The sequence below is a fragment of the Zingiber officinale genome, chromosome 10B, assembly GCF_018446385.1.
Source record: "Zingiber officinale cultivar Zhangliang chromosome 10B, Zo_v1.1, whole genome shotgun sequence".
Lineage (NCBI taxonomy): Eukaryota > Viridiplantae > Streptophyta > Magnoliopsida > Zingiberales > Zingiberaceae > Zingiber > Zingiber officinale.
Genome location: NC_056005.1, coordinates 10,400,132 through 10,426,091, shown reverse-complemented (window position 1 = coordinate 10,426,091; position 25,960 = coordinate 10,400,132). Strand labels below are relative to the sequence as shown.

General features: G+C 36.0%; 1 protein-coding gene across 2 annotated transcripts; it reads left to right on the top strand.

The window, feature by feature from the left end:
• Positions 1 to 22,453: 22,453 nt before the first annotated feature.
• LOC122029544 (elongation factor 1-delta-like) lies at positions 22,454 to 25,582 on the top strand. 2 transcript variants are annotated; one of them, XM_042588575.1, is made up of 8 exons: positions 22,525 to 22,575; positions 23,270 to 23,377; positions 23,461 to 23,577; positions 23,663 to 23,753; positions 23,909 to 24,029; positions 24,165 to 24,278; positions 24,403 to 24,564; positions 25,315 to 25,582. In XM_042588575.1, coding segments are annotated over exons 2-8 (693 nt in total). In that variant the 5' UTR covers positions 22,525 to 22,575; positions 23,270 to 23,291; the 3' UTR covers positions 25,317 to 25,582. The 2 variants fall into 2 exon arrangements, with proteins under 2 accessions (XP_042444508.1, XP_042444509.1); XM_042588574.1 differs by lacking the exon at positions 25,315 to 25,582 and having other exon boundaries at positions 22,454 to 22,575; positions 24,403 to 24,572.
• The last annotated feature ends 378 nt before the right edge of the window (positions 25,583 to 25,960 follow it).

Genomic DNA, 25,960 nt, shown 5'->3' with positions numbered 1-25,960 from the left:
ACCTGATTAGAAGCATAAATTCTATTTCAAAGTTTATTGCACTTTGCCAAGATGCTGCATCTTTATCTTAGAGTGTTTCATCATGTGTCCAGGGATCAACTTCATGTTCACCAAGGATCAAGTCCGAAGACTTTCCTAAAAATATGAATCTTTCAAGTTGTTTAACAACCCTCCCACTACGTGTTGGTTGATACGCGGAATATCGTACCGGTTTCCCTGTACAAAAATTTTGTACAAGTCCTGAACCATTCCTAACAATCTATTGTGTTCTTTAGAAATTAAATTAGGAATCGCAAGCGGAACTTAACATTATTGATTCTAAATTTAACTTATCTGTTCTTAGAGGTTTAGACTTAGATCGCAAACAATGCTTAACATTATTAATCCAAGTCCACCCATGTTACAAAGTTGATTAAATATTTATATCTAAAATTGGCTTCAAGGTTAAACATGGCGAGGCACTAGGCCTTCTTGATTATGGGATCATCCACCACTTCCTTGACAAAGCCTTTTAAAGAAATTCAATATTCAATCTCCTTATAGTAACCCTAGGTTTAACCAATAAGAATAATCGAATCACAAGATCGAAAAAGAAAAGAAAAGAACACAAACTCGAATCACAAATTCGAAACCTAGAATCATATACCTCTTGTGTTTGGTATTTCAAAATCTATACAAAGAAAACTAGTATGATGCGGAATAGAATTACTAGTTATACATTTCTTTGTAAGCAACAACCTCTTGATCTTCTATCGTATTCTTCTTCTTATCTCGGACGTCGTGTGGGCGACGATCTACTGAAACGAGAACCACCCAAGCTTCCTTCTTCTCCAACACGTTTCGGCCACCACAAGATCTCCAAGAAAGGATGAGGTTCGACCACCACCACCAAGCTCCAAGGGATGCTAGAAACAAAGCCTCTTATCTCTTCTTCTTCCTTTAGCATGATCCGGCCACCAACCAAGCTCCTTAAGATGAAGATGTCGCCAGCCAAGGAAGAAGAATAGGAGAGGGAGAGGAAGAGAGGGGGTCGGCCACCAACCAAGGAAGACAGGAATAATAGAAGAGATATTGTTATGAGGTGAGACACCTCTACCCTCTCTTTTGTATTCCTTGGTCTTGGCAAATAAGGAAAGTTTTATTAAAACTTCCTTATTCTTTTTGCCAATGAAAGGAAAGTTTAATAAAATTTTCCATTCAAACTATATAAGGCCGACCACCTTAATCCCTCCAAACAAGGAAAGTTTTAAACACAAAATTAAAACTTCCTAATTTATTTCCAATTTTTTTTTAAAAAAAATTTCTCTTTTGAAAATTTCCTTCATGGTTGGTCATAAAAGGAAACTTTTATAAATTAAAATCTCTCTATTAAAACATGTGGATGATTTACAAAAAGGAAAGTTTTATCTAAAATTAAAATCTTCCTTTTAATCTACAAATATGAAAAGATATTAAATCTTTTCTTAATCTTTTGTAAAAACTATAAAAGGAAAATTTTAATTTTAAAACTATCTTTTAAATCATAAGGATGGTTACAAAAAGGGAAAGTTTTATCATAAATTAAAATCTTCCTTTTAACTACAAATAAGAAAAGATATCAAACCTTTCACTTAATCTTTTGTAGAAAGCTATAAAAGGAAATATTTACATTTTAAACTCTCTTTTAAAATTATGGCTTCCGCAAAAGAAAGATTTTAAAAATAAAATCCTTTTTAATTTAATGTGGCCGGCCACACCAAGCTTGGGTTCAAGCTAGGGTCGGCTACCTAATGAAACCAAGTCACCTTGGTTTAGTCGACCCTAGCTTGGGCTCCAAGCTTGGCTTGGTCGGGCACCTTAAGGTGGGTAAGAAGGTGGGTATGAGTAGATATAATATTTTATAAATAAGAGGCTACGATAGGGACCGAGAGGAGGAATTTGTTTTGGTCTTCCGGTGAAATTAAGCTTCCTGTGTTCGCCCCGAACACCCAACTTAATTTCATCAATAATAATTCATATCACTAAAGAATTATTATTGAACTACCGCACTAATCCCAAATTACATTTTGGGCTCCTTCTTATCATGAGTGTGTTAATCTCCCTGTGTTTAAGATATCGAATGTCCACTAATTAAATGAGTTACTGACAACTCACTTAATTAATATATAGCTCCAAGAGTAGTACCACTCAACCTTATTGTGATGTCGAACTAAGTCCACTGCAGGGTTTACATGACAATCCTTATGAGCTCCTCTTGGGGACATTATCAACCTAAATTACTAGGGCACAGTTTCCTTCTATAATCAACAACACACACTATAAATAATATCATTTTCCAACTTATCGGGCCTCTTAATTTATCGAACTAAATTTCACCCATTGATAAGTCAAAGAAATAAATACTAGATATATGTGTTTGTTATTATTTCAGGATTAAGAGCACACACTTCCATAATAACAAATGTCTTGTTCTTTTATTCAGTCAACATAAAAAGAACTTACCTTAATTGATCCTGCTCAATACACTTAGAGTGTACTAGTGTAATTTTATAGTTAAGATAAACTAATACCAAATTACACTACGACTATTCCAATGGTTTGTTCCTTTCCATCTTAGTCATGAGCTATTGTTTATAATTTATAAGGAATTGATAACATGATCTTCTGTGTGTGACACCACGCACCATGTTATCTACAATATAAATTAATTGAACAACTACACTTAGCATATAAATATAGACATTTGACCAATGTGATTCTTTATTTCAAAATAAATTGTTTACAAAAGGCTAGGCTTTTAGTATACACTCTAATACTACGACGAGACACTACCTGTAATTGTGCATCATTTGTGACACGTGTTGCAGTTACTTGTGGTATCTCATCTTGTACCGTTGGTACTAAAGTAGAAGTGTCCTCTCTTATTTCTCAAGAAAAATTTTACTCATGAGCTTGTGGTTCATTACATAGTTCTCTTCTAAAAATCGGGCATTGGTGCTAACAATGACCTTCTGATCTTTAGGACTATAAAACAAACCACCTTTCATTCCTTTAGGATATCCCATGAACAAGCAAACTTCTGTACGTGATTCCAACTTATCAGCGTCTCCCTTCAGCACATGTGCTGGATTACCCAAAATCCGAATGTGTTTCAAACAGGCTTATGCCCATTCCACAATTCAGTGGGAGTAGAGGGTACTGACTTAGAAGGTACCAAGTTCAGAATATACGCCGTTGTTTCCAGAGTATATCCCCAAAACGAATTTGGTAATTCTGAATAACTTATCATTGATCTAACCATTTCTATAATAGTCATATTCCTTCGTTCTGCCACACCATTTTGTTGGGGGTGTACCAGGTGCAAACAATTGGGATTGAATCCCAGCCTCTGATAAGTAACTCCTAAACTCTCCTAAGAGGTGCTCTCCAGTCTCCACCACAATCAGACCATAGTGTTGGAACCCCAAGGTTGTTTTGGTGTGATCAATAAGTTAAGTTAGGTCCTGTGTGTTTCTAACCTTGTATCTAAGTGTGCAGGAGCTTAGGAGCACAGGTACTTGAGTGGAAGACGCAGCTAGCGAGAATGATGACATGCGGTGCGTCCGAGGGACGAGGCGCTGCGGAAGAGTACATTGGCGGACGAGAAGGAAGCGTGCGGTGGTTTTGAGGGACGAAAGCCAGAGCGGAAGACTGCTCGAGGAGCAAGAGACGCAGCTAGCGAGAAGGACGACATGTGGTGCGTTTGAGGGATAAAGACTACGGATGAGTACGCCGGCGGACGAGAAGGAAACACGTGGCGATTCCGAGGGACGAGAATCCGGAGGGAAGCCCGCTTAAGAAGACCGAAAGTTGGGTTCGGGTGAGCCCTTTTGCGGATGACGGAGATCACCCAAGCAAGCGGATCCGGAGTAGAAAAACTGGACCGAGGCGGGATTGAACCGGAGAAGAGGTTCCGGATGAAAAAGTCAACTTCTGTTGACTTTGGGCTCCGGGGCGCCCGGAATGATTCCGGGTGACCGGAGCAGTCCGAGGCGCCTGGAATGCTTCCGGGCGCCCGGACCTTGAATGTTGACCAGATCGAGATTTATCTCGATCTGAACATTGGGGGATAAAATTTATCCCCCCCAGGGCGCCCGGAACCCTTCCAGGTGCCCCGACCAAGGCTATAAATATAGCCTTGGTCCAGAAGCTTTTCAATTAATTCAGAACTCAAGCATTCTTTCTACACTTGTACGCTTTTCTACAGTTTAGCTTTTGTTGTGCGCTTCATTGCTGTAAAAGGCTTCTCCGCCTGAAGGAGACACTAGTGCTACGCTTTCTTGGATTAACAACCTCTCCGGTTGTAACCAAGTAAATCTCGGTGTGCCTTTTACTTTTCTGATTTTATTTACTGCTTTTATTTTATGCAAGTGTTAGTTTAAGAGTTCGAGAAGGGTTGGTTTTGTTTTTGAATTGACAGGTTATCCAACTCCCCTTCTAGCCGGCCGCAACGGTCCTACAAGTGGTATCAGAGCCGAGGCGCTTTAGGAGGACTAACTGTCGAATGAAGCAATGAGATGGCCGGACCAAGCATCCACCCGCCGAAATACGAAGGGGACTTCGCCAGCTGGAAAAAATTGATGCATGTATTTTTTTACAACAGATTTCGAATTAGTTTTAACAATGGAATCTGGCTTTGTAGCTCCAGAAGGTAAGGAAAAATGTCAATGGACATCAAAGCAGAATACCATCTGCTAAGCGTTCTTCCACCTCAAGAAGTCAACAGGATCGGACACTACGACTTGGCAAAGGAACTTTGGGAGAAGTTCCTCGAGCTGCACGAAGGGACGTCCGAAGCCAAGCTCGCTAGAAGAGATTTGCTTCGCAATCAGCTCACCAGCCTACGACTTGGGGAAGACGAGACAGTCGCATATCTACACTCGAGACTAAAAGAGATTATTACCGGACTTTCGAATCTCGGAGAAAAGGTAAGTAACCGAGATTCGCTAAGGTACACTTTAAATTCCTTTCCTAGAAATACCAAATGGGCATCATTAGTAGATGCATTTTACATTTCTAAAGATTTAGAAAAGATTTTATTAGAAGAATTCTTTTCAACATTTGAAGTGCATGAGTCAAGATGTGCAGAAATGAAGGAGCCCAAGAATAACGTCGCCCTCAAACCTTCGAGAGACGAACCAGAGTCGAAATCCTCTCTCGACGACGAGGAAATGGTAATGATGGTAAGAAGATTCAAGAAACTTTGTAAATCCATATCTACTAACCATCCGCAGGGAAAGAAGAAAAGAACGATCCGCTGCTACCACTGCGACGAAGAAGGGCACGTCAAGGACAATTGTCCCAAGCTGAAGAACAAGGACAAGGAGAAGGGTAAGAAGCCTATCCAAAAGCGAAAGGCCCTAAAGGCGGCGTGGGACGATACGTCGTCCGAATCGGAAGTCGAAGCATTCTCTGGACTCGCACTAATGGCGAGTTATCAAGATGACGACTACGATTCAAGCTCTTTCGAGATGAGCATCGAGAGCATCGATGAAGGGGGAGCTTCGTCAGAAGAAAGCAGCAGGTCAGAGGGAGACACGGACAACGAACTCGACAAGGTAAGTCAGGTACGTTCTCTTCCTCCTGATAAACTTTTTAAGTTTGTCAAGTTATTAACTAAAGACTGCTGTAAATTAGAAAAAGAAATAAAGAATTTAAAAATAATTTTAGCTAAATCCTGCCCTTTAGAAGAATTAGATAAATCAAAATTAGAAAATAAAAAATTACAATTAGAAAATCAAAATTTGAAAATTCAAATAGAGAACTTGAAAAACTATGCATGTTCACCTAAAACCAGTTTTAGAAGATCAAATAATTTAAATTGGTACTTTAGATATCATCAGGGACAAATTAGGAATAATTCAAGAAAATATGTACCCAAGAAATATTTAGTTAATCCAGTAGGCTGGAACCTTTATTGGGTTATCAAATCTTGCTTAGCCTAAATTTTAAAATTAAAATTAATGCTTTCCAGTGAGAAAATTAAACAATGAATTTCTCTATGAGGCTTTGTCTAAGGAAGTGATTGTTACTCCAATAACCAAGAAGGCCTAGTGCCTCACCACGATCTGGAAGCTAAAATATTGAAATAAATGTTTAATTAACTTTCTGTCAAAGCATTAAAATTAGAATTAATTAATGTTTTAAAAAGTTTTTTCAAACATTTTTTTTCAAAATATTTTTATGCTTAGAAAAATACTTTTACGCGAAATTTCTACTTAGAAAATTTTACTTAGAAAAATATTAAGTTAGAATTTTTTTTTTAAAATAATTTTTGCAAAGACTTAAATTTGTACTTAGGAAAATTTTCAGAAGATTTTTTTTGCCTATGTTAAAAGATGTTCTGAAATTGAAAATTTCTGCTTAAGTTTTTTAGAATTTTCTTGTAATTTCACTTAGAAAATTTTCTTAAAATTTTACTTAAATTTTTTTTAAGGACTGTTTATGTGAAAATTATTGCAAATTTTTAAGGATCTCAAAATTTTCTAAGTCTTTAACCCTTAAATATTTTTAAAAACCCTATTTTTTTGTGATCAAAGGGGGAGAAGGATTAGTATAAGTCTAGGGGGAGGTAGACTAAAATTTAACTTGTTTTATTTTTGCACTTAATTGCAAATTTAGTTAAGTTTATTTCATGTCTATTTTTATCCTAACTTAACTTGGGTTGCTCACACCAAAAAGGGGGAGATTGTTGGAACCCCAAGGTTGTTTTGGTGTGATCAACAAGTTAAGTTAGGTCCTGTGTGTTTCTAACCTTGTGTCTAAGTGTACAGGAGCTTAGGAGCACAGGTACTTGAGTGGAAGATGTAGCTAGCGAGAAGGACGACATGCGGTGCGTCCGAGGGACGAGGCGCTGCGGAAGAGTACACTGGCGGACGAGAAGGAAGCGTGCGGTGGTTCCGAGGGACGAAAGCTGGAGCGGAAGATTGCTCGAGGAGCAAGAGACGCAGCTAGCGAGAAGGACGGCATGCAGTGCGTCCGAGGGACGATTTCTGCGGATGAGTATGCCGGTGGACGAGAAGGAAACACGCGGCGATTCTGAGGGACGAAAAGCCGGAGGGAAGCCCGCTCGAGAAGACCGGAAGTTGGGTTTGGGTGAGCCCTTTTCCAAATGATAGAGATCACCCAAGCAAGCGGATCCGGAGTAGAAAAATCGGACCGAGGTGGAACTGAACCGGAGAAGAGGTTCCGGATGAAAAAGTCAACTTCTATTGACTTTGGGCTCCGGGGCGCCCGGAATGATTCCGGGCGACCGGAGCAGTCCGAGGCGCTCGGAATGCTTCCGAGCGCCCGGACCTTGAATGTTGACCAGATCGAGATTTATCTCGATATGAACATTGGGGGATAAAATTTATTCCCCCAGGGCACCCAGAACCCTTCCAAGCGCCCCTACCAAGGCTATAAATATAGCCTTGGTCCAGAAGCTTTTCAATCAATTCAGAACTCAAGCATTCTTTCTACACTTGTACGCTTTTCTATAGTTTAGCTTTTGTTATGCGCTTCATTGCTGTAAAAGGCTTCTCCGCCTGAAGGAGACACTAGTGCTACGCTTTCTTGGATTAACAACCTCCCCGGTTGTAACCAAGTAAATCTCGGTGTGACTTTTACTTTCTAGCCGGCCGCAACGATCTTACACGTAGTGTCTTGATACTTTTACTATGACGTTTCTCCACATCAGCCTTGTACTCTTTGAACTTATCAAAGCACTCAGACTTGCAGCGCATCAAGTAAATGTACTCATATCTCGAATAGTCGTCTATAAAAGAGACAAAATATTCGAAACCATTTCTTGCCTCGATAGTCATAGGCTCACACAAATCAGAATGAACCAATTCCAACACTTCTTTGGCTCTATACCCTTTTGCCTTAAAAGGCCTTTTGGTCATTTTTCCTTCCAAGCAAGACTCACAGATCGGAAAGTTTTTCACTACCAATGAACCCAAAGGTCCATCGGCTATTAACCTTTGAATGCTACTCAAGTTAATATGACCCAACCTTAGATGCCAAAGATATGTTTGGTTCATTTCCAAAGGTTGCTTTCTCTTATTAGAATTAGAAGATGTGTTATTAATTTACATTTGTTGCATCGTGGGAGTTATTGAATTAAGAGTATACAAATTGCCAACCAACGCACCAGAATAGATAACCCTATTTTTATTGACAACTACGTTGTCATCAAAAGAAACAGAATATCCATCTATAAATAATTTAGAAACTGAAACCAAGTTCTTTCTAAAACATGGTACGTAAAGACAATTTCTCAGAATCAAATTTTTATTCCTATCAAAAGATAAATAAACATCCCCCACTGCAACAGCCGCCACTCTCGTAGCATTGCCCATGTAGACGGTGATTTCCCCTTCATGTAGTCGTCGAGTTTCCTGGAACCCCTGCAATGAATTACAGACATGATCAGTGTCTCTCGTATCTATACACCAGGTACTGGTAGATAACACCGCTAAACATGTTTCAACAACTAATGAATAAGATACACCTTTATTGTTCTCCTGCCTGGCAGCCCGATTCTGGTGTCCGAAGAGTTCCTTGAAATTGAGCATCATGTCATAGGCAGTGGGTAGGGCCTGATGCTGATGTTGCAACACATTTGACATAGAAGCCAAAATGTAGCACCACGCCATCTCATCTGTCTTCACCCATTTCCTATGTCTCTCTATCTCCTCTTCACTAGAATTCTTATCAGGCATGCTAGAACAGACCTTAAGAAGTACGAACTTATATTCTTCAGTAGTTAAGACAATGTCCAAGTTTCGTTTCCAATCAATATAATTTGGACCAGTAAGTTTATTTTCTTTTAAAATAACAACAAGAGGATTGAAAGTCATTTTGAAATCTTGAGAATCACAAAATAAAATATTTGGTCAAAACTTTAGAATTTAAAATAATATTGATTCATCAAACAATATAATTTAAATTCACCAACACCTCAAAACACCATGAATTTCGAATGTCACGATAGTGTGGACGTATACTAATTCAAACATTTGTAAGAGGAGGTTTATCCATTAATTTTATTATCTTGTCAACCTAACTTTATGACAAATAAAATTAATAGTTGATTCATCTTCGGCCACACAAATTTAGCAGTGACTCCGATGGGGAGGATACTATTAAATGCGCCTAAGTATATATCATTATTTAATATTTAGTCCATTAATTAGGATTGTGCCCCTTCAGATGGAGAAGATCACACATACCTAACTAATTTTCTATAATCATCCATAGAGGAAGTTTGATCTAGTGATCCGCAAACAAACTCATTCGATATGGAGGAAGACACTCAAAGCCAACGCGCAAGTTTGAATGCATCACTTACAAATCAATAATGGAGACCGTGAGATTTATTTAAATAATCTCTCTCCTACTTAATTATTTAAATCGAGAAATTTTAACATGCACACACAGCATAATACACATCACAGCACATAAAACAACATATAAAGGCAATAAATATGAAAATAAAATTTCCAACTATTATGACCTCATCCAACGCTGTCCTCCAATATGCCGCCAATGGATCGCTGCCCTCCAATATGCTACCAATGGATCAAGCCGTCGAGTCTATCTCGCTTCCTTCTCTGACGTGCCTCCGACCCTCAAAATAGCACCACGCATAGCAAGGATACAAGCCGCAACAAAAAGAAATAAAATTTACATTTATCGATCCTATATTCCACAAAGGAATTTACATGTAATTTAGATCGAACAAAATGTAAAAAATAATAATAATACGGGCAACTAGTCGTATTTAATTATTACATTCATGCACACACAACAACCTCGACATGTCCGAGGGTTCAAATCACACACAAACACACAAAGCCATAATAGTTGGACTTAGGATATCTGCAACCATAGAGTTAATCTTTCTTGTACATCCTACTATTATCTGGCCTAAACTTACGTATGAGCAGTGCATAATTTAATTGAAAACCAATCACACAGAACCAGAAAACTTGCTCTGATACCGCTTGAAGGCGCTAGAATTCCGTTCTGTTTAAATTTCCCTATACAAAAAAATTGTACAAGAACAGAACTTTTCCTAGCAACCCGCATGTTCGATCAAACATGTGTTTGATCAATCAAGCAAGTTCTTGAATGATCAAAGCACACCTTGATCGATGTACAAGATCGCTGGCCTCTTGTGTTGGTATTTTAAAAAATGATACAAAGAAAACTAACTAATTACGCAACGGAATTAAGAACTAGTTGTACCTTTCTTTGTAGCTAAAGACCTCTTAATCTTCTGCCGTATCCCTCTCCTCCTCTTGGACGTCGTGTGGCCGACGATTTACCAAGACAACACCACCCTCCTTCTCTTCTCGGTTTCCAAACCACCGGCTACAAAAGAAGGCTCTAGGATGGGACATCTTCTAATCTTCTTCCTTCTCTTCTTTTTCCTCTTCTTCTTCCTCTTCTCCAATCCGCCGACCACCAAGTAGGAGGGAGGGCCGGCCACCAAGGAGGAGGGGCGCCGACCACCAAGGATAAAGGGGCGTCGGCCCTAGCAAAGGAGAAGGGGAGGGACGCCGACCACCAAGGATAAAGGGGGCACCGACCCTAGCAAAGGAGAAGGGGAGGGGCGCCGACCCTAGGTGAGGAGGAAAGGGAGGGGTGCTGGCCACAAGGAGGAGAAGAGAGAAAATTAGGTTTTAGGAGCCACCGCCTACTCCTTTATATAGGCTTGTCGTCGGTTACAAAGAAAGAAAAATAACAGAATTTTGTTTAGAAAAAATCTTCCTTTCTATAACCAAGTTAAATCAAGCCAAGTTAAACCAAGCCAAGTTAAATCAAACCAAGTTAAACCAATCCAAGTTAAACCAAGCTAAGTTAAACTAAACCGAGTTAAACCAAACCAAGTTATGGATGGGTGGATGCGAGACTTTATATAGCGACTACAATAAGAACCTAGAGGAGGAATTGGTTTAGGTCTCCTGATGGGCTTGACCTTCCTGTGTTTGGCCCAAACACCCAATCCAAGTCAATCAATAATAACCCATACCACTAAAGGGTTATTATTGAGCTATCATACCAATCCCATATTACAATATGGACTCCTTCTTATCATGAGTGTGTTAATCTCCCTGTGTTTAAGATATCATATGTCCGTTAATTAATTGAGTTATTGACAATCCAATTAATTAACATATAATTCCAAGAGTAGTACCATTCAACTTTATTATCATGTTGGACTAAATCTACCTGTAGAGTTTACATGATAATCCTTATGAGCTCCTCAAGGGGACATCATCAGCCTAGATAATTAGGACACATATTTTTTCTATAATCAACAACACACCATATAAATAATACTATCTCCCAACTCATCGGGCCTATTGATTTAACGAATAAATCTCACCCATTAATAAGTTAAAGAAATAAATATTAAGTATACATGTTTGTTATTATATAGGGATTAAGAGGACGCGTATCTATAATAATAGAGGTTCTGTTCTTTTATGTAGTCAGTATAAATCAAACAACTTCAAATGATTCTACTCGATACACACATAGTGTATTAGTGTAATTTTATAGTCAAGACAGACTAATATCAAATTACACTACAACCGTTCCAATGGTTCGTCCCTATCCATCTTGGTTGTGAGCTACTATTTATAATTTAAAAGGAACCGATAACATGATATTCTGTGTGGCGCCACACACCATGTTATCTACAATATAAATTAAATGGACAACTGCATTGACATATATGTAAATATAAAATGCAGACATTTGACCAAAGTGATTCTCATTTCAAAATATTTCAAAACAGATGTTCATACAAAAGCTAAGCTTATAGTATACATCACAACCAATAGAAGAAGGGAAGAGTGGCCGAAATTCATTAGATAGCATTCTTTGGTATCCATATCTTCCACCAAAACTTATTGCAAATTCTTTCTTCCTTATCTTTTGATCTAACTTATGCTTAAATTGCAATTGATTCCTTCTTGCTATTCTTTATGATAAACCTTCATAATGTGATTTATATCCATGATCATGGTGGAGAGTAGAAGATAAACAAGCATATGGTAGTGCAAGAAGCATGAGTAGCTTGATTGCCCTCTACTATTGATCACATTTTGAATTAGAATGAGAGCCATGAAAATTTTTATCTTATGAGGTTAGAGTGCTATTATTTTCAATTCATTCATGAAAGTTGGAAATTAGTATGTTGTTAACTGAGAGTTAAATTTGATGTCCATGAATGCTTGAATTTTGGAATTTGATAATCTTAGATGGTTTTCCTTTTCTATTCTCTAATTATGTTTATGAATGTGTTGAGGGGGTACCATTAAAGTAGATTCTTTAGTTTTCTGGACTTGCATGAGACATGCAAGAATAAGTGTGGAGGATTTTGATAATGTGCTCATATAATGTTCTATTTTTCTTGGAATGGTTTGTTTATGAAGATTATTTTGTTTGTGAAATTGATTTTAGAGTTGGTTCTTGCTATGCAAGGAATATTTTGAGCTAATCTAATTCATTACTATCAATTCAAGGTGTGTTGAGATGTTTAAATTGGGCTTTGTAGGTTTGGACTCATCAATCACATTCGGGTTCACTCAAGTTCAGCCAGTTTGGAATTTGAACTCGATTTACAGTAAACCAACCATTGTTGAATCAAGCCAAGCTAGCTCAGCCAACTTAGCTATTGTTGAATCCGAACCAAGTTGTTGTGTACATGTTCGATGTTGAGTTTAAAAATGCAAAGTCGACACGGTGAATAGTGTCTTGCGCTACTATTCACCATGCCACTTTCTTCTTTCTCACACACGGCAACGCAAGTTCCTTCCGCTTCTAGATCTGCGATCGAGTTTGTTGGAGTGTATACTGAAAGCCTAAGCTTTTGTAAACATTTATGTTAAATAAAGAATCACATTTGGTCAATTTATCTATATTTGTTTGTAGTTGTTCAATTAATTTATATTGTAGATAACATAGTATGTGGTGTCACATATAGAAGATGATGTTATCAGTACCTTATAAATTATAAACAGTAGCTCACGACCAAAATGGAAAGGAACAAACCATTGGAAGATCATAGTGTAATTAAGAATTAGTTTATCTTGACTATATAATTACACTAGTACACTTAGAGTGTATTGAGTAGGACCATTTGAGGTTGTTTCTTTTATACTGACTTTATAAAGGAACAAAGACCTCAGTTATTATGGAAGTGTGTGCTCTTAATCCTAATATAATAACAAGCACATATATTTGATATTTATTTCTTTAATTTATCAATGGGTGAGATTTAGTTCGATGAATCGATAAACCCGATAAGTTGGGAAATGATATCACTTATAGTGTGTGTTGTTGATTATAGAAGGAAACTGTGTCCTAGAGATACTAGGTTGATAATGTCCTCAAGAGGAGCTCATAAGGATTGTCATGTTAAACCCTGCAGGTGGACTTAGTCCGACATGACGATAAGGTTGAGTGGTACTACTCTTGGACTAAGATATTAATTAAATGAGTTGTCAGTAACTCACTTAATTAGTGGACATTCGATATCTTAAACACAGGGAGACTAACACACTCATAATAAGAAGGAGCCCAAAATGTAATTTGGGATTGGTGCGGTAGTTCAATAATAGTTCTCTAGTGGAATGAATTATTATTGATAAAATTAAGTTGTGTGTTCGGGGCGAACACGGGATACTTAATTTTATCGGGAGACCAAAACCAATACCTCCTCTCGGTCCCTATCGTAGCCTCTTATTTATTGAGTACTATACCCACCTATACCCACCTTCTATACCCACCTAAAGGGAGCCGGCCAAGCTAGCTTGGAATCAAGCTAGGGCCGGCCTAAGCATGGTTTAAGGTGGCCGGCCCTAGCTTGAACCCAAGCTAGAGGGGATGGCCAAATTAAATTTAAAAGAATTTTAATTTTAATTTTTATTATGTGGAAGATATAATTTAAAGAGAATTAAAATTAAAATATCTCTCTTGTAAAAGATCTACAAAAGATTAAAGAAAGAGATTAGATCTCTTTCCTTATTTGTAGATTGGTGAGATATTTTATTTTCTCTTTAAAAATTATTCACATGTTGAAAAATTAAAATTATAGAAATTTCTTTTAATCAACCATGAAGAGATTTTTGAAGAGAAATTTTATTTTTAAAAATTTCCGGAAACAAATTAGGAAGTTTTAATTTGTCAATTAAAACTTGTCTAATTTATTTCCACATGATGTGGCCGGCCATTATGTTTTTAATTGGGAAATTTTATTTTATTTTTCTCAATTAAATCATGTCAAGGAAATTAAGGAAATTTTATTGTAATTAAATTTCCTAATTTGCCAAGGCCAAGGAATATAAAAGAAGGGGTGGGGGTGCCTTCATGTGGTGAACCTCTATTATTTCTCTCCCTCTTTTCCTTTGTGTTGTGGCCGGCCATCATCCTCTCCCTCTCTTCCTCTTGTGGTGGCCGAATCCTTCATCTCCCTTGGAGCTCTTGTGGTGGCCGGATACTACTTGGAGAAGAAGAAGAAGAAGGAGAGAAAGCTTGCATCTCTTGGAGCTTGGTTGGTGTTTTGTTCTTCATCCTTGGTAAAGCTTCTTTATTGTTGGCCGAACCTAGCTAGGAGGAGAAGAAGGTGGTTGGTGGTTTCTCATCTCGGAAGATCGTTGCCCACACAACGTTCGAGGTTAGAAGAGTAATACAGTAGAAGATCAAGAGGTCTTTCTAGAAGGTATAACTAGTAATTTTTCCTTTCCGCATCATACTAGTTATTTATGAAAATAATACCAAATACAATAGGCTTACGATTCTAGTGTTTCGAATATGTTTTTCGATGTTGTGTTATTTTGTTTTATTTTTTCTTGTGATTTGATTGTTCTTTTCGGTTAACCTAAAGTTATTTTAGGAAATTAAATATTAGCTTTCCATAAAAGGTTTTGTCTAGTCGGTGGTGGTTGCTCCCATATCCAAGAAGGTCGTGTGCCTCGCCACGTCAGTACTGGGAACCAATTATGGAAATTAATATTTAATGGAATTAATAACTTAAGGTGATTTGGGTCGAACGTGTTAAGTTCCGCAGGAGACCCAAGTCAAAACCTAAAAGAATGAATAGATTAAGTTTTGGATCAAACGTGTTAAGTTCCGCAAGCGATCCAAAATTTAATTTAAAAGAACACATGGTAGCTAGGAAAAGGTTCAGACCTTTGTACAAAATTTTTGTACAGTGGAACCTCTAGGTTTTTCGAGTAGCAACCAACAGAGTTCCCATCATTGATGGAGAGTACAAAGCATCCGGGGATCAACGTTCGAGGACAATCTGTGTCGGAGGGTGATTCCCTTGTCAGCGATTTTTGAATTCCTCCTTTCACAGACAAGCTTAGATCCGAGGGTGTTTCCCTGATCTGTGAATCTACAGTCAACAGAGGTTTTAGAGGAGTTTTCCCAGAGTTTTTGCATCCAATTCATCTTCACATCCGCTCATGACTTCGGAATCGAGCAGATCAATCGATTGAAGCTCGCGATTCAGATTCACTTCCTCTATTCTTCGAGCGTCAAGCATTCCAGGTGATTGCGAGCTTGTAGGGAGTTACCCAGGAGCTGTGCGTATCTTCTTTGTTAGCTGGAAGTTTGGATCTACCCGTTGATTACTTGAAGAGAGTTTCCAGGAGCTTCTTGCATTTCAACAGAGAGATGAGATTAGAACTATGATTTGAGTTTGTGGATGTTTCTCTATTTAGAACTTAGATTTAATTGTTAGATTTGATGCTTAGCTTTGCTTTCTTTATCCATGAAAACACAACCCGATTTGAATTTTCCACTGACCAATGGTTGCAATTAGGAATTTGCTTTGGATTTCATTTCAAATTTGCAATCCAGTTGTTTCATAGTTTAATGATGTAATTAGGTTTTTATTCTTGTCTAGTTAGCTTAATTGATGCAATGCAATTCTTCATCTAGTTACAACAAAACTTGTTATGCAATTTGAGTCTTAAATTCCAATTCCCGAGTCATGATTTCAGCTAAACATCTAGGGAGTTTATAGTTGATTAGAGCAGTTAACTTGGTTAAGTAGTTCTCAATTGTATCTATTCCGAATCAGTGCTAAAAGTTTAGTCAAATTCAAGTCATGGCTTAGTTTCACTTTCTAATTTCTGAACTTAGTTTTGTTAGGATTTAATTTCTGCAAGTCTTATTTTCTACAATGAATCCATTTATTAGTGTAAAACTTGTCTCATTTGATTGATTGACTTTGAGTTCAACACAGTTTAGTTTAGTTTATGTGTTGTTCTTTTAATGCAAGTTAGTTTGGTTTATGTTAGGAGTAAATTAGTGCTAATTTTCAAGTTGTTAATTAGTGTTAATTGGAGTTTCACATCTAAATCAAGCACATACTTACTAGTTATCCTTGGAAAAAAATACGACTTATGACTCCTTACTACAACTCTTCTTTTGAGTTTAATGAGTTTCCAATCTTTATTAATTTTGAAGTGTCACGTGACATGCAAATGAGATACATCATACGCAAGAACAAAAGTCGTAGCAAATGATGTTCTTAACCTGTTGGTGGAATCCTCATTTTATAGTCCCGTCCGGTCGCTTGGATCCCCTCCCAGGCGTCTGGACTGTGCTGACACGGTGAGGTCTCATCGAAACTTCATCCTCAAAGTTTATCCACCTTCGGGCGCCTGGACCGTTGATGTAGGTTCAGCTAGTCTCATACTCCAACTTAGCTTCTGGATGAGTTTTGCTAGTCTGAGTGCCTGAACCAACTTCAGGCGCTCGGGTGCTCGGCGAGGCACTCGTCTGGTAGAATATGGTTTCTGCGCCCGAACACCTCTTTTTCACACTTCTCTTTTCTTCAAAAAAGAGTTAGTCCAGGCAATCAAAATATAATTATACTGTAAAACAAAGTTAGCACAATAAGGTAGTAGTATTAATTAGATCCTGTCTCCCCGAGACCAGGATCTAGTCACGACCTCAGCTTAGGTTTCCTAAATGGATCTAATCTAGATCGACGCCTATTGTTCCCTCAACCCGGAATGCATCCTTACTGAATCACTCTCCTCTAGTGACTTACCTCCACTTACCTGCCAAACATCTAGTCCTTCAGACTTGTTTGGACTTTCTCTGGCCTTGCTTAGTATTTGACCAAGTTGATCTACTAAGATTTACCTACAACATTGAGTTAGCACAATAGATATACAATGGTAAAGAAAAATATTGTTAGCATTATTAATAATTCGCTGGTCCGGTCGACAGAGTGTAATCGACCGAAAACTAGTCGGTCACATATTACCTAGGGTTATCTCCCCCTATGGTTGCTCAATTCCACTCACTAGGACTTCCATTGTCTGACTTCACTCACAGGACTTTCACTACCTAACTTTACTTACTAGGGTCCGACTTCACTCACCAAGACTTTCACTACCTACCTTCACTCACTAGGGTCTAGCTTTGCTCACTAGGACTTTCACTACCTATCTTCATTCACTAGGGTCTGACTTCACTCATCATGACTCCCCTTGCCTAACCTCCAGTTAGGACTAGTCACTCGGTAGACTTCTCACATGCCTATCCTTCGGTTAGGACTTACCTTTGCTAGTCATCTAGTCCTGACTAGACTTCTCTCTTCCAAACATCAAGTCTTGTTTGGATCAACCCTTGGTCAAACTGACCAGATTTAGGTACATTGTCAAATATCGAAACCCTAGAGGTCGATTGCACCAATAATCTCCACCTTTATGATGTTTGATAATTTTCTTAAGTTAGGCTTAGGTCTTTAAAGGTTAATTCTCAAAGTTTGAGAGATTCAAAAAGTTGGGAGATTAGAAATATTTTATCTCAAAGTGTGGGAGATTAGAAATATTCTTAACTTTTCTAACTTAAGATCACTCTCCCCCTTTGACACACATCAAAAAGACATAAACTTAAGGTTACTCTCCACTAGGTTTTGCATCAACAATAATATTTGAAAGACATAATTAAGTGTTTCAAAAACATAATTTTTAAAACGTAATTTTCTAGAGTAATTGTTAAAGGGGACTTTCAAAATAATTTTTCAAAGACATGTTGCACACAATTTTCAAACATAAAATTTTATAAGAATTTTGTAAAATAGTTTTCAAGGTGTTTTCAAAGCAATATTCCAAATAATTTTAAGAACAAAGAGTTTTACAAAATAGTATTTCTTAATAGATTTTCAAAGTAATTTTTAAAATAATTTTTTTAAATGAAGTTTCAAAGATTTGTAAAATTAATTTTTGAAAGAATTTTGAAAATTATGTTTAATCTTTCAATCGGAACTTCCCCTCAACTTGACATACCCTTAGACATCCTTGTTAACTGCAAGGAAAACTTCCTGTGTCTAGGGGGTTGATCAAAAGAATACCTAAGTTATCTTCAGAATATTTTTAAAAAGGTATTTCAAAATAATTTCAAAAGTTTAACAAAAGTATTTTCCAAACATTTTTGTTAAAAAAATTTTACAGTAATTTTTAAAATGAAAATTTCACAAGGATTTTGAAAAAACTACGTTGAAACTAATTTATCAAAAGTTTAAAAATTATCAAAATATTTTTTAAGTATATGATTAAATTTATCTTTCGAATAAGTCTCCCATTTAACTTAACACTTTCTTATAAAACCCTTATTAACCACCTATATGTCAGGGGATCTACACGTTTATGGTTGACTTTAAATGATCTAGATACTAAGTGTTGGTCAATAATTATTTTAAAGAGTGTATGTTTTTGAAACGTATATAAGTAATTGTAGTCATGACTTAATTTTCTTTTCCTAGCATCTCAATCATTGTAGATTTTTAAATATGGTAATCTTATGTGTTTAGAGAGATACTTAACATGCATTGTCTAAAGTTGATATAATTTGATTTTTAATTTATTTTGGATTAAAAATTCTAACTTAAATAACCCAAAATTAATGAATTAAGTTTGATTAATTAAAATCTTGAATCATTAATTAATTAGTTATTCTGAATTTTAAAATAGAATTTTAGATTAATCACGAATTGTATTTAAGTTAAGTTTAAGATTGTTTTCATATTAAGCAATTTAGTTAAATTAGTTTTAAAGTAAGTGAATTGATCATATATTAATATATTAAGTTAAGATTGAGATAATAGTTAAACTTCTGATTAATTTATTAATTAGGATTAAGTATAATTTAATGTAATTTAATTTGAATTTGAATTAACAGATAAGCTTCAATTATTTTTGGATTAATAGTAAACATTGAATTAATTATTGAAAGTAATTAATTTTATTTAGTTGATTAATTTACATTAGTATTAATTTGATTAACTGATTAGAATGATTAAATTCATATCATTAAATAAATTATTAAATCAGGATTAACTAATTAAAATTTGAATTAATTGATTATTAAATTAAATTAATTTAGATAAGCTAATAAATTTTAAAATAATTAACTAAGATAAATAATTAATGAATTTTAATTTTATGTTTGAATTCATGTTTTATTTAATTAAGTTTAAGTTTTAAGTTTAAATTTTAATTTTAATTTAATTTAATTTTAATTTGTTTAACTTTATTTAATTTAATTAAAATTAAATTATTTTAATTTATCCAGTTAAACTTTTGTCCCTATTTAATCTAGTCCTAATTACTTAGCCGGGTAAATTATTGTATTGGAGGTGCTAACTAATTTAGAGTCTCCACCTAAATTATTAAACTTTGGGTTTAGGTCTTACGTTTGTGTAGTTTAAATTTTAAATTTTAAATTTGATTTAGACTTATAACATAAGTCTAAATTTTGTATGCTGATAAAATTATCAATAATTTTTTCTAGTTTATCAAGTTTGTCTTTGCAAAAGTGTATTTTGTTTTTCTAATTTTTTAAAACTTGAAGATGAATTTTTTGAAAGATCATTAAATGATTTTGAATTAGCTTGATTAATTAAATTAATTAATTTGTTTGAGTGAGTATACATATCTAATTTTTGAGAAGAATCTAAACTTGAGTAGTAGTAATTATTCAAATTACTAGCATGTGTAGAAAAAAAAAATAGAATTATCATGTATTATAAACTTACTAACCTTTGCTGCCCCTAGATCCTTGGGTCTTCTTTCTGAGCATTGATGTATATAATGACTCATCTTTTTGCACTTAAAGCATTGGATATGTTCCTTCTCTTTTTGAACTTTTGGTGTTGACTTCTCCTTTACCTCTGGTTGTGTGGTTCGAGTCTTATAGGTGAGACATTTACTTTTGTAATGTCCTTTTTCACTGCATTTAAAACCCCCTCTGGGCTCCTAGACTGTTGACGTAGGTTCGGCCAGTCGTCTCACTCTAACTCATCTTCTGGATGAGTTTTGTTGGCATGGGCACCTGGACCATTTCCAAGCACTCGGACTGCCCGGGTGCTTGGCTAGGCACCTGTCAAGGCGAATCTTGTCTGGGCGCTCAGATCAACTCCAGGCACTCGAAGTCCGGGCGCTTGGATCCCTTCCAGGCTCCTGAATCCCTTCTGAGCGCCCTGACACCTATTTTTCATACTTCTCTTTTCTGTAAAAAAAAAAAATAGTTTAGGCAACCAAAATATGTTTATCCTGCAAAATAAAGTTAACGCAATAAGGTAGTAGTATTAATTAGATCCCGTCTCCCTAAGACTAGGATCTAGACACGACCTTAGCTTAGATTTCCCAAATGGATCCAATCTAGACCGACGCCTATTGTTCCCTTAACCGGGAACAAGTCCTCATTAAATCACTCTCCTTCAGTGATTTACCTCCACTTACCTGCCAAACATCTGGTCCTTCAGACCTGTTTTAACTTTCTCTGGCCTTGCTTAATATCTGACCAAGCTGATCTACCAAAACTTGTCTGCAACACTGAGTTAGCATAATAGATATACAATGGTAAAGAAAAATAGCATTAGCATCATTAATAATTCACTAGTCCAGTCGACTGAGCATGATCAATCGGAAACTGGTCAATCACATATTACCTAGGGTTACCTCTACCTAGGGTTGCCCAGTTCCACTTATTAGGACTTCCATTACCTAGCTTTACTCATCAGGACTTCCGCTACCAAGCTTCACTCACTAGGGCTCGACTTCATTCACAAGGACTTCCACTACCTAGCTTCACTCACTAGGGTCTGACTTCACTTATCAAGACTTCCACTACCTACCTTCACTCACTGGGTCCTGACTTCACTCACCAGGACTCTCCCTTGCCTAACCTCTAGTTAGGACTAGTCACTCAGTAGACTTCTTATCTATCTATCCTTTGGTTAGGACTTACCCTTGATAGTCATCTAGTCCTGACTAGACTCTTCTCTTCCAAATATCAAGTCCTATTTGGATCAACCCTTGGTCAAACTGATCAAACTTAGGTACATTGTCAAATATCGAAACTCTAGAGGTCGATTGCACCAACACCTTCCACTACGGGCTCATCCGAACTTGACTTAGAGGCGCCTTTGTCAAATTTTCTTTTTGTTTTTTATGGTGTTATATATATATATATATATATATATATATATATATATATATAGAGAGAGAGAGAGAGAGAGAGAGAGAGAGAGAGAGAGGGGGTTAGGGGTTGAATTATAGTGTTTAAGTTATAAAATAAAAAAATATTTAGGTGCTCATGGAGTTAGGGGTTGAATTATAGTGTTTAAGTTATAAAATAAAAAAATATTTAGGTGCTCATGGAGTTATATTTAGGGTGCCTAATAATATTTTTATTTCTCGGATTAAGCCAATTAGATTTTACCTCTAGGATTTAGGGTTGGGTTATAGTGTTCAAGCTAAAAAAAAAAACATAAAACTAAAAATAAATTAGGTACTCACGGGGTTTATATATATATATATATATATATATATATATATAATGTAAAAAGGTGAAATCCGGAGGCCCCCATGACTTTTTTACATTATTAGAGGTGTTAAAAATAAATCCGATCTGATGACTCGATCCGAAAAAAATCATGTTTAGGTTGAAAATTTTTTGATTCGGATTGGAGGGTCTAGAGTTGAAAATTTTTAGGTCGGGTTTTGGTGGACCTGAGTTTAAGGTTTAGTGGGTTTTTTAGGATGAAATTAAATTTTATTTTGAAAATTAAAATGATGTTATGTATATTAATATTAATATTAGTATGATAATGATAAAATATTAAGATAAAAATAAAAAAATTATAGAGAAAATAGTTTTAAAAAAATTATTTTAAATCAAATTATTCAGATTAAATTCGAATTTAGGAGTTTTAGATTAAATTCAGAGTTCAGATTTAGATTGAAATTAGAAAAAAAAAATGATCCGATTTAAACCTGTTCCGACTTATCTGAATTAGGAGGGAATAAATCTCGGATAATCAGAGACTCAGAGTTAGCCGTCACATATAAAAAATTTTGAAATTCAATTGAGTCCGGTTCAATCAAACCGTACGACTTCCGACTAAAGATCGGGCTTGGGCTCCCACAGTGCCATTGTTACCCTCTGTATAAATCTTCGTCTCATTCGCTTCTCTGCTCTTCACTGCCGCTGGATTGCCTCGTTCCTTCACGCTTCTGCAAACCCTAAAAGGTCTTCATCTGCTCTTCTGTTTTGATCTCTTGTGGATCTGTTGCAATTCTATATGTTTGATCCGGTTGCTGCTTATGTTCTTCATTTCCTAGATTTCTTCTGATCCTGATCGGCTTCTTTTGTTCCGTTACTTGTTTCTGTACTAGAGGTCTTCGATCTCCAACTGTTTTCTGATTTGTGTTCTTCAGCAAATTCGGTGGTATTAGTGTTTTTAGACGAATCCGTTCGTAATTTTGCTATTATGTGATACATGCACAATCTATTCTCGACGCCATGTCTATATAGGAAGATATGCCTCTTACTTTTTGTTATGATACACAGACGTAATTTTAGATGCACGAACTGTATCGTTGTTTATAACTTTTTTGGCTATAAGTTTAGATTGATCTAGCAGAAGATTGGATCTCCTTTTTTTTTCTTCTGTGTGAAGATGTTGCTGTTTGGATAGATGAAATCGTTTGTCCAGAGAGTTATTTCTCATTGGTCTTGTAATGCATGTGAATAAAAAATTGAGACTTTTCCATTTTGATTTCCCATATTCCCCTTTTCCCCTTGAAATTAAGTTTGTATAAAATACTTTCTTATATTACTTGATTTTTTTTTTTTCCAATTGAATCTATGGATGCTAACGCCTGTTGATCTGTACGACGAATCCTTTACATATTAAAACTTAGATTGTTTGAGATCGTTGCAGGAGGCTGCTTATTAATTCAAAAATGGCTGTTGCTTTTGCCAATCTCAATGCGGCATCTGGGCTCCAGAAACTTAATGAATATCTTCTTGCCCGCAGTTATATAACTGGGTAAGGTGTTTGGATGGGTTATTAGCATGTTATTCTATCAGTGATGTTAACATCTCTCTCACTTTTGAATTGGTACATTTCAGTTACCAAGCATCAAAGGATGATATTGCTGTTTATGGCTCACTTAATGCACCTCCATCCTCTGAATATGTCAATGCAGCCAGGTGGTATAATCATATTGATGCTCTACTTCGGTTGAGGTATGTGCTTAAACATGGTTTATCTTGCTTGAGGTGTAGCATCAGTAGGTATCTTGCCATGTTAACCTCTGTGGTACAATGTCAGTGGCATCTCTGAAGAAGGGAAAGGTGTCAAAATTGAATCATCTGCTACTGTACTTGAAGACATGCCAGCCACCCCTGCTGTTGTTGACAAGGTATATTTTTGTACCAACTCTTGTTTGGCAAGAATAATTTCTAATCTAAAATTTAACAAGTTCACCATGGCAGTGTAGTAATCAAGAGTCGGACTACTATGAAAGCGTATTAGAATATGTTGAATTACTTTTCTGATTATACCTGATATGTTCAGGCCACAGCAGATGAAGACGATGATGATGATGTGGATTTGTTTGGGGAAGAAACTGAAGAGGAAAAGAAGGCAGCTGAAGAACGCGCTGCTGCCGTTAAAGCATCTGCCAAGAAGAAAGAGTGTAAGTTTGACAAAAGATCCATTCTCCACTTATCTGATCTGTGTTGCTTAAGTGTGCAGTTTGTGGTTGCGTATCAATGACATCTTTGTTATCATTCTCATAAGATTGTTCATTGGTTTCTTCTTTTACAAGCAGCTGGAAAGTCATCAGTACTTCTTGATGTGAAACCATGGGATGATGAAACAGACATGAAGAAGCTAGAAGAAGCTGTGAGGAGCGTCCAAATGGACGGGTTGCTCTGGGGAGCCTGTATGTATACTTTTTTTAGGCAACATAAACACACATGAGCCATATTTTTTTAGAAAATAAAACTATCTTTGCTCCTGCTGAGATATGTATTTTGTAATCTTGTCTATACCTGTTCAACATACAGCAAAACTGGCACCTGTTGGGTATGGCATCAAAAAAATGCAGATCATGATGACTATTGTGGATGATTTGGTTTCTGTGGATAACCTTATTGAGGACTATCTCTGTGCTGAACCAGCAAATGAGTATATCCAGAGTTGTGACATTGTCGCATTTAACAAAATATGTGAGTAGTCAACTTCATCCAACCATTCTTGAATTTTGAATTATGCACTAATAGTAATCCTTTTGTTCTTTCTTTTTCTTTTTTGTTAATGAGCATATTAGTTGATATAAGTTAAGCAATAGGCTGCAAAATTTTACCTGTCTTTCACAAACTTCTAAAATAAGTATATACCATGTTATAATCCTAAATGTGAATATGGAATAACTTGCTTTGATTGCATATTTACATACCAATTTTGTACAAAGGGATACTCTGATACTACAAATACAAGAGATGTCTCTGAACTTTGCGTGAACTGGGTAGGTTAATTATCTTCCGTATTTGATTTATGTTTATTAGGTTTGCAATACAATTTGTGCCTTCCATTCAGATTGTATTTATTCACAATTGAATAAATGCTAATGTTGTATGTACAAATAGTTCAATAAGGCTATTCTTCCATGCATTAGTCCTTTCCATTTGTCCCTCAGCAAATGGAAAATAAATAGTAGGGATGACTTGTATGGAGTATCTGAGATTTACGTAAGTATCTCGGTGTTGCAAATAGAGACATTTGGGTTATTGCCGTAGTATTGTCGATGTATTCTGCTTATTGGATTAGCATTACAATCTCTTCGTTTTTCTGTGTTACTTGCCACTGACACGCTGTTACAAATTGGCATCTGTGATTCTAATCATCTATTAATTTTTGTTGTAAATTTTTTTAATATGTTCTGCAATCATATTAACTAACTTCCATGTTTCTTGCAGGATACATTTAGGAACTCTACAGCAACGCTCTCCCTAAATTTCTAGTTATGTTAATTTAATTTTGTGGCTCAGTGGGCTGTAAGTCTCATTGGCTGCTTTCTTTTTAGCTAAGGGACTTGAGGTTATCCTGTGGGACATGAGTTGGGACATGAATTCTAGTTTTTCGAATGAGTTTTCCATACCGTATGCCAAGTTACTGCATTGTGTACTCTGTGTATGACATTTATTTCTCTGTTAGCTAAAGCCATGCTTGATATTTTCTATAGAAGTTAAGACAGGAGAAGAAAAAAAGAAACTGGGATGGGCAAACGACGTTTGGGTTCAATAACAGAAATACGTAGATCGAATTATATAGTGCTTCGATTAGGAGGGGAAAAGATTTAAGGCCATGTTTTATTTAGAAATGAGTTTATTTTTTCATTCAGAAAATTAAAGTTAAAGTCAAAAAGGAAAATAAAATAATACTTATTTATTTTAGACATGTGTAAATGTGTTAGAGCTCAATGCTAAAATGAATATTATCAGTAAATGTTATAAGAAATATTATTATTGTTATTTGCAAAGAAATTGATATTTTTTTAATTTATTATAGATAAATACTAATATAAATATATATATTTTAAATTCCTGCTAATCGAAAGCTGCA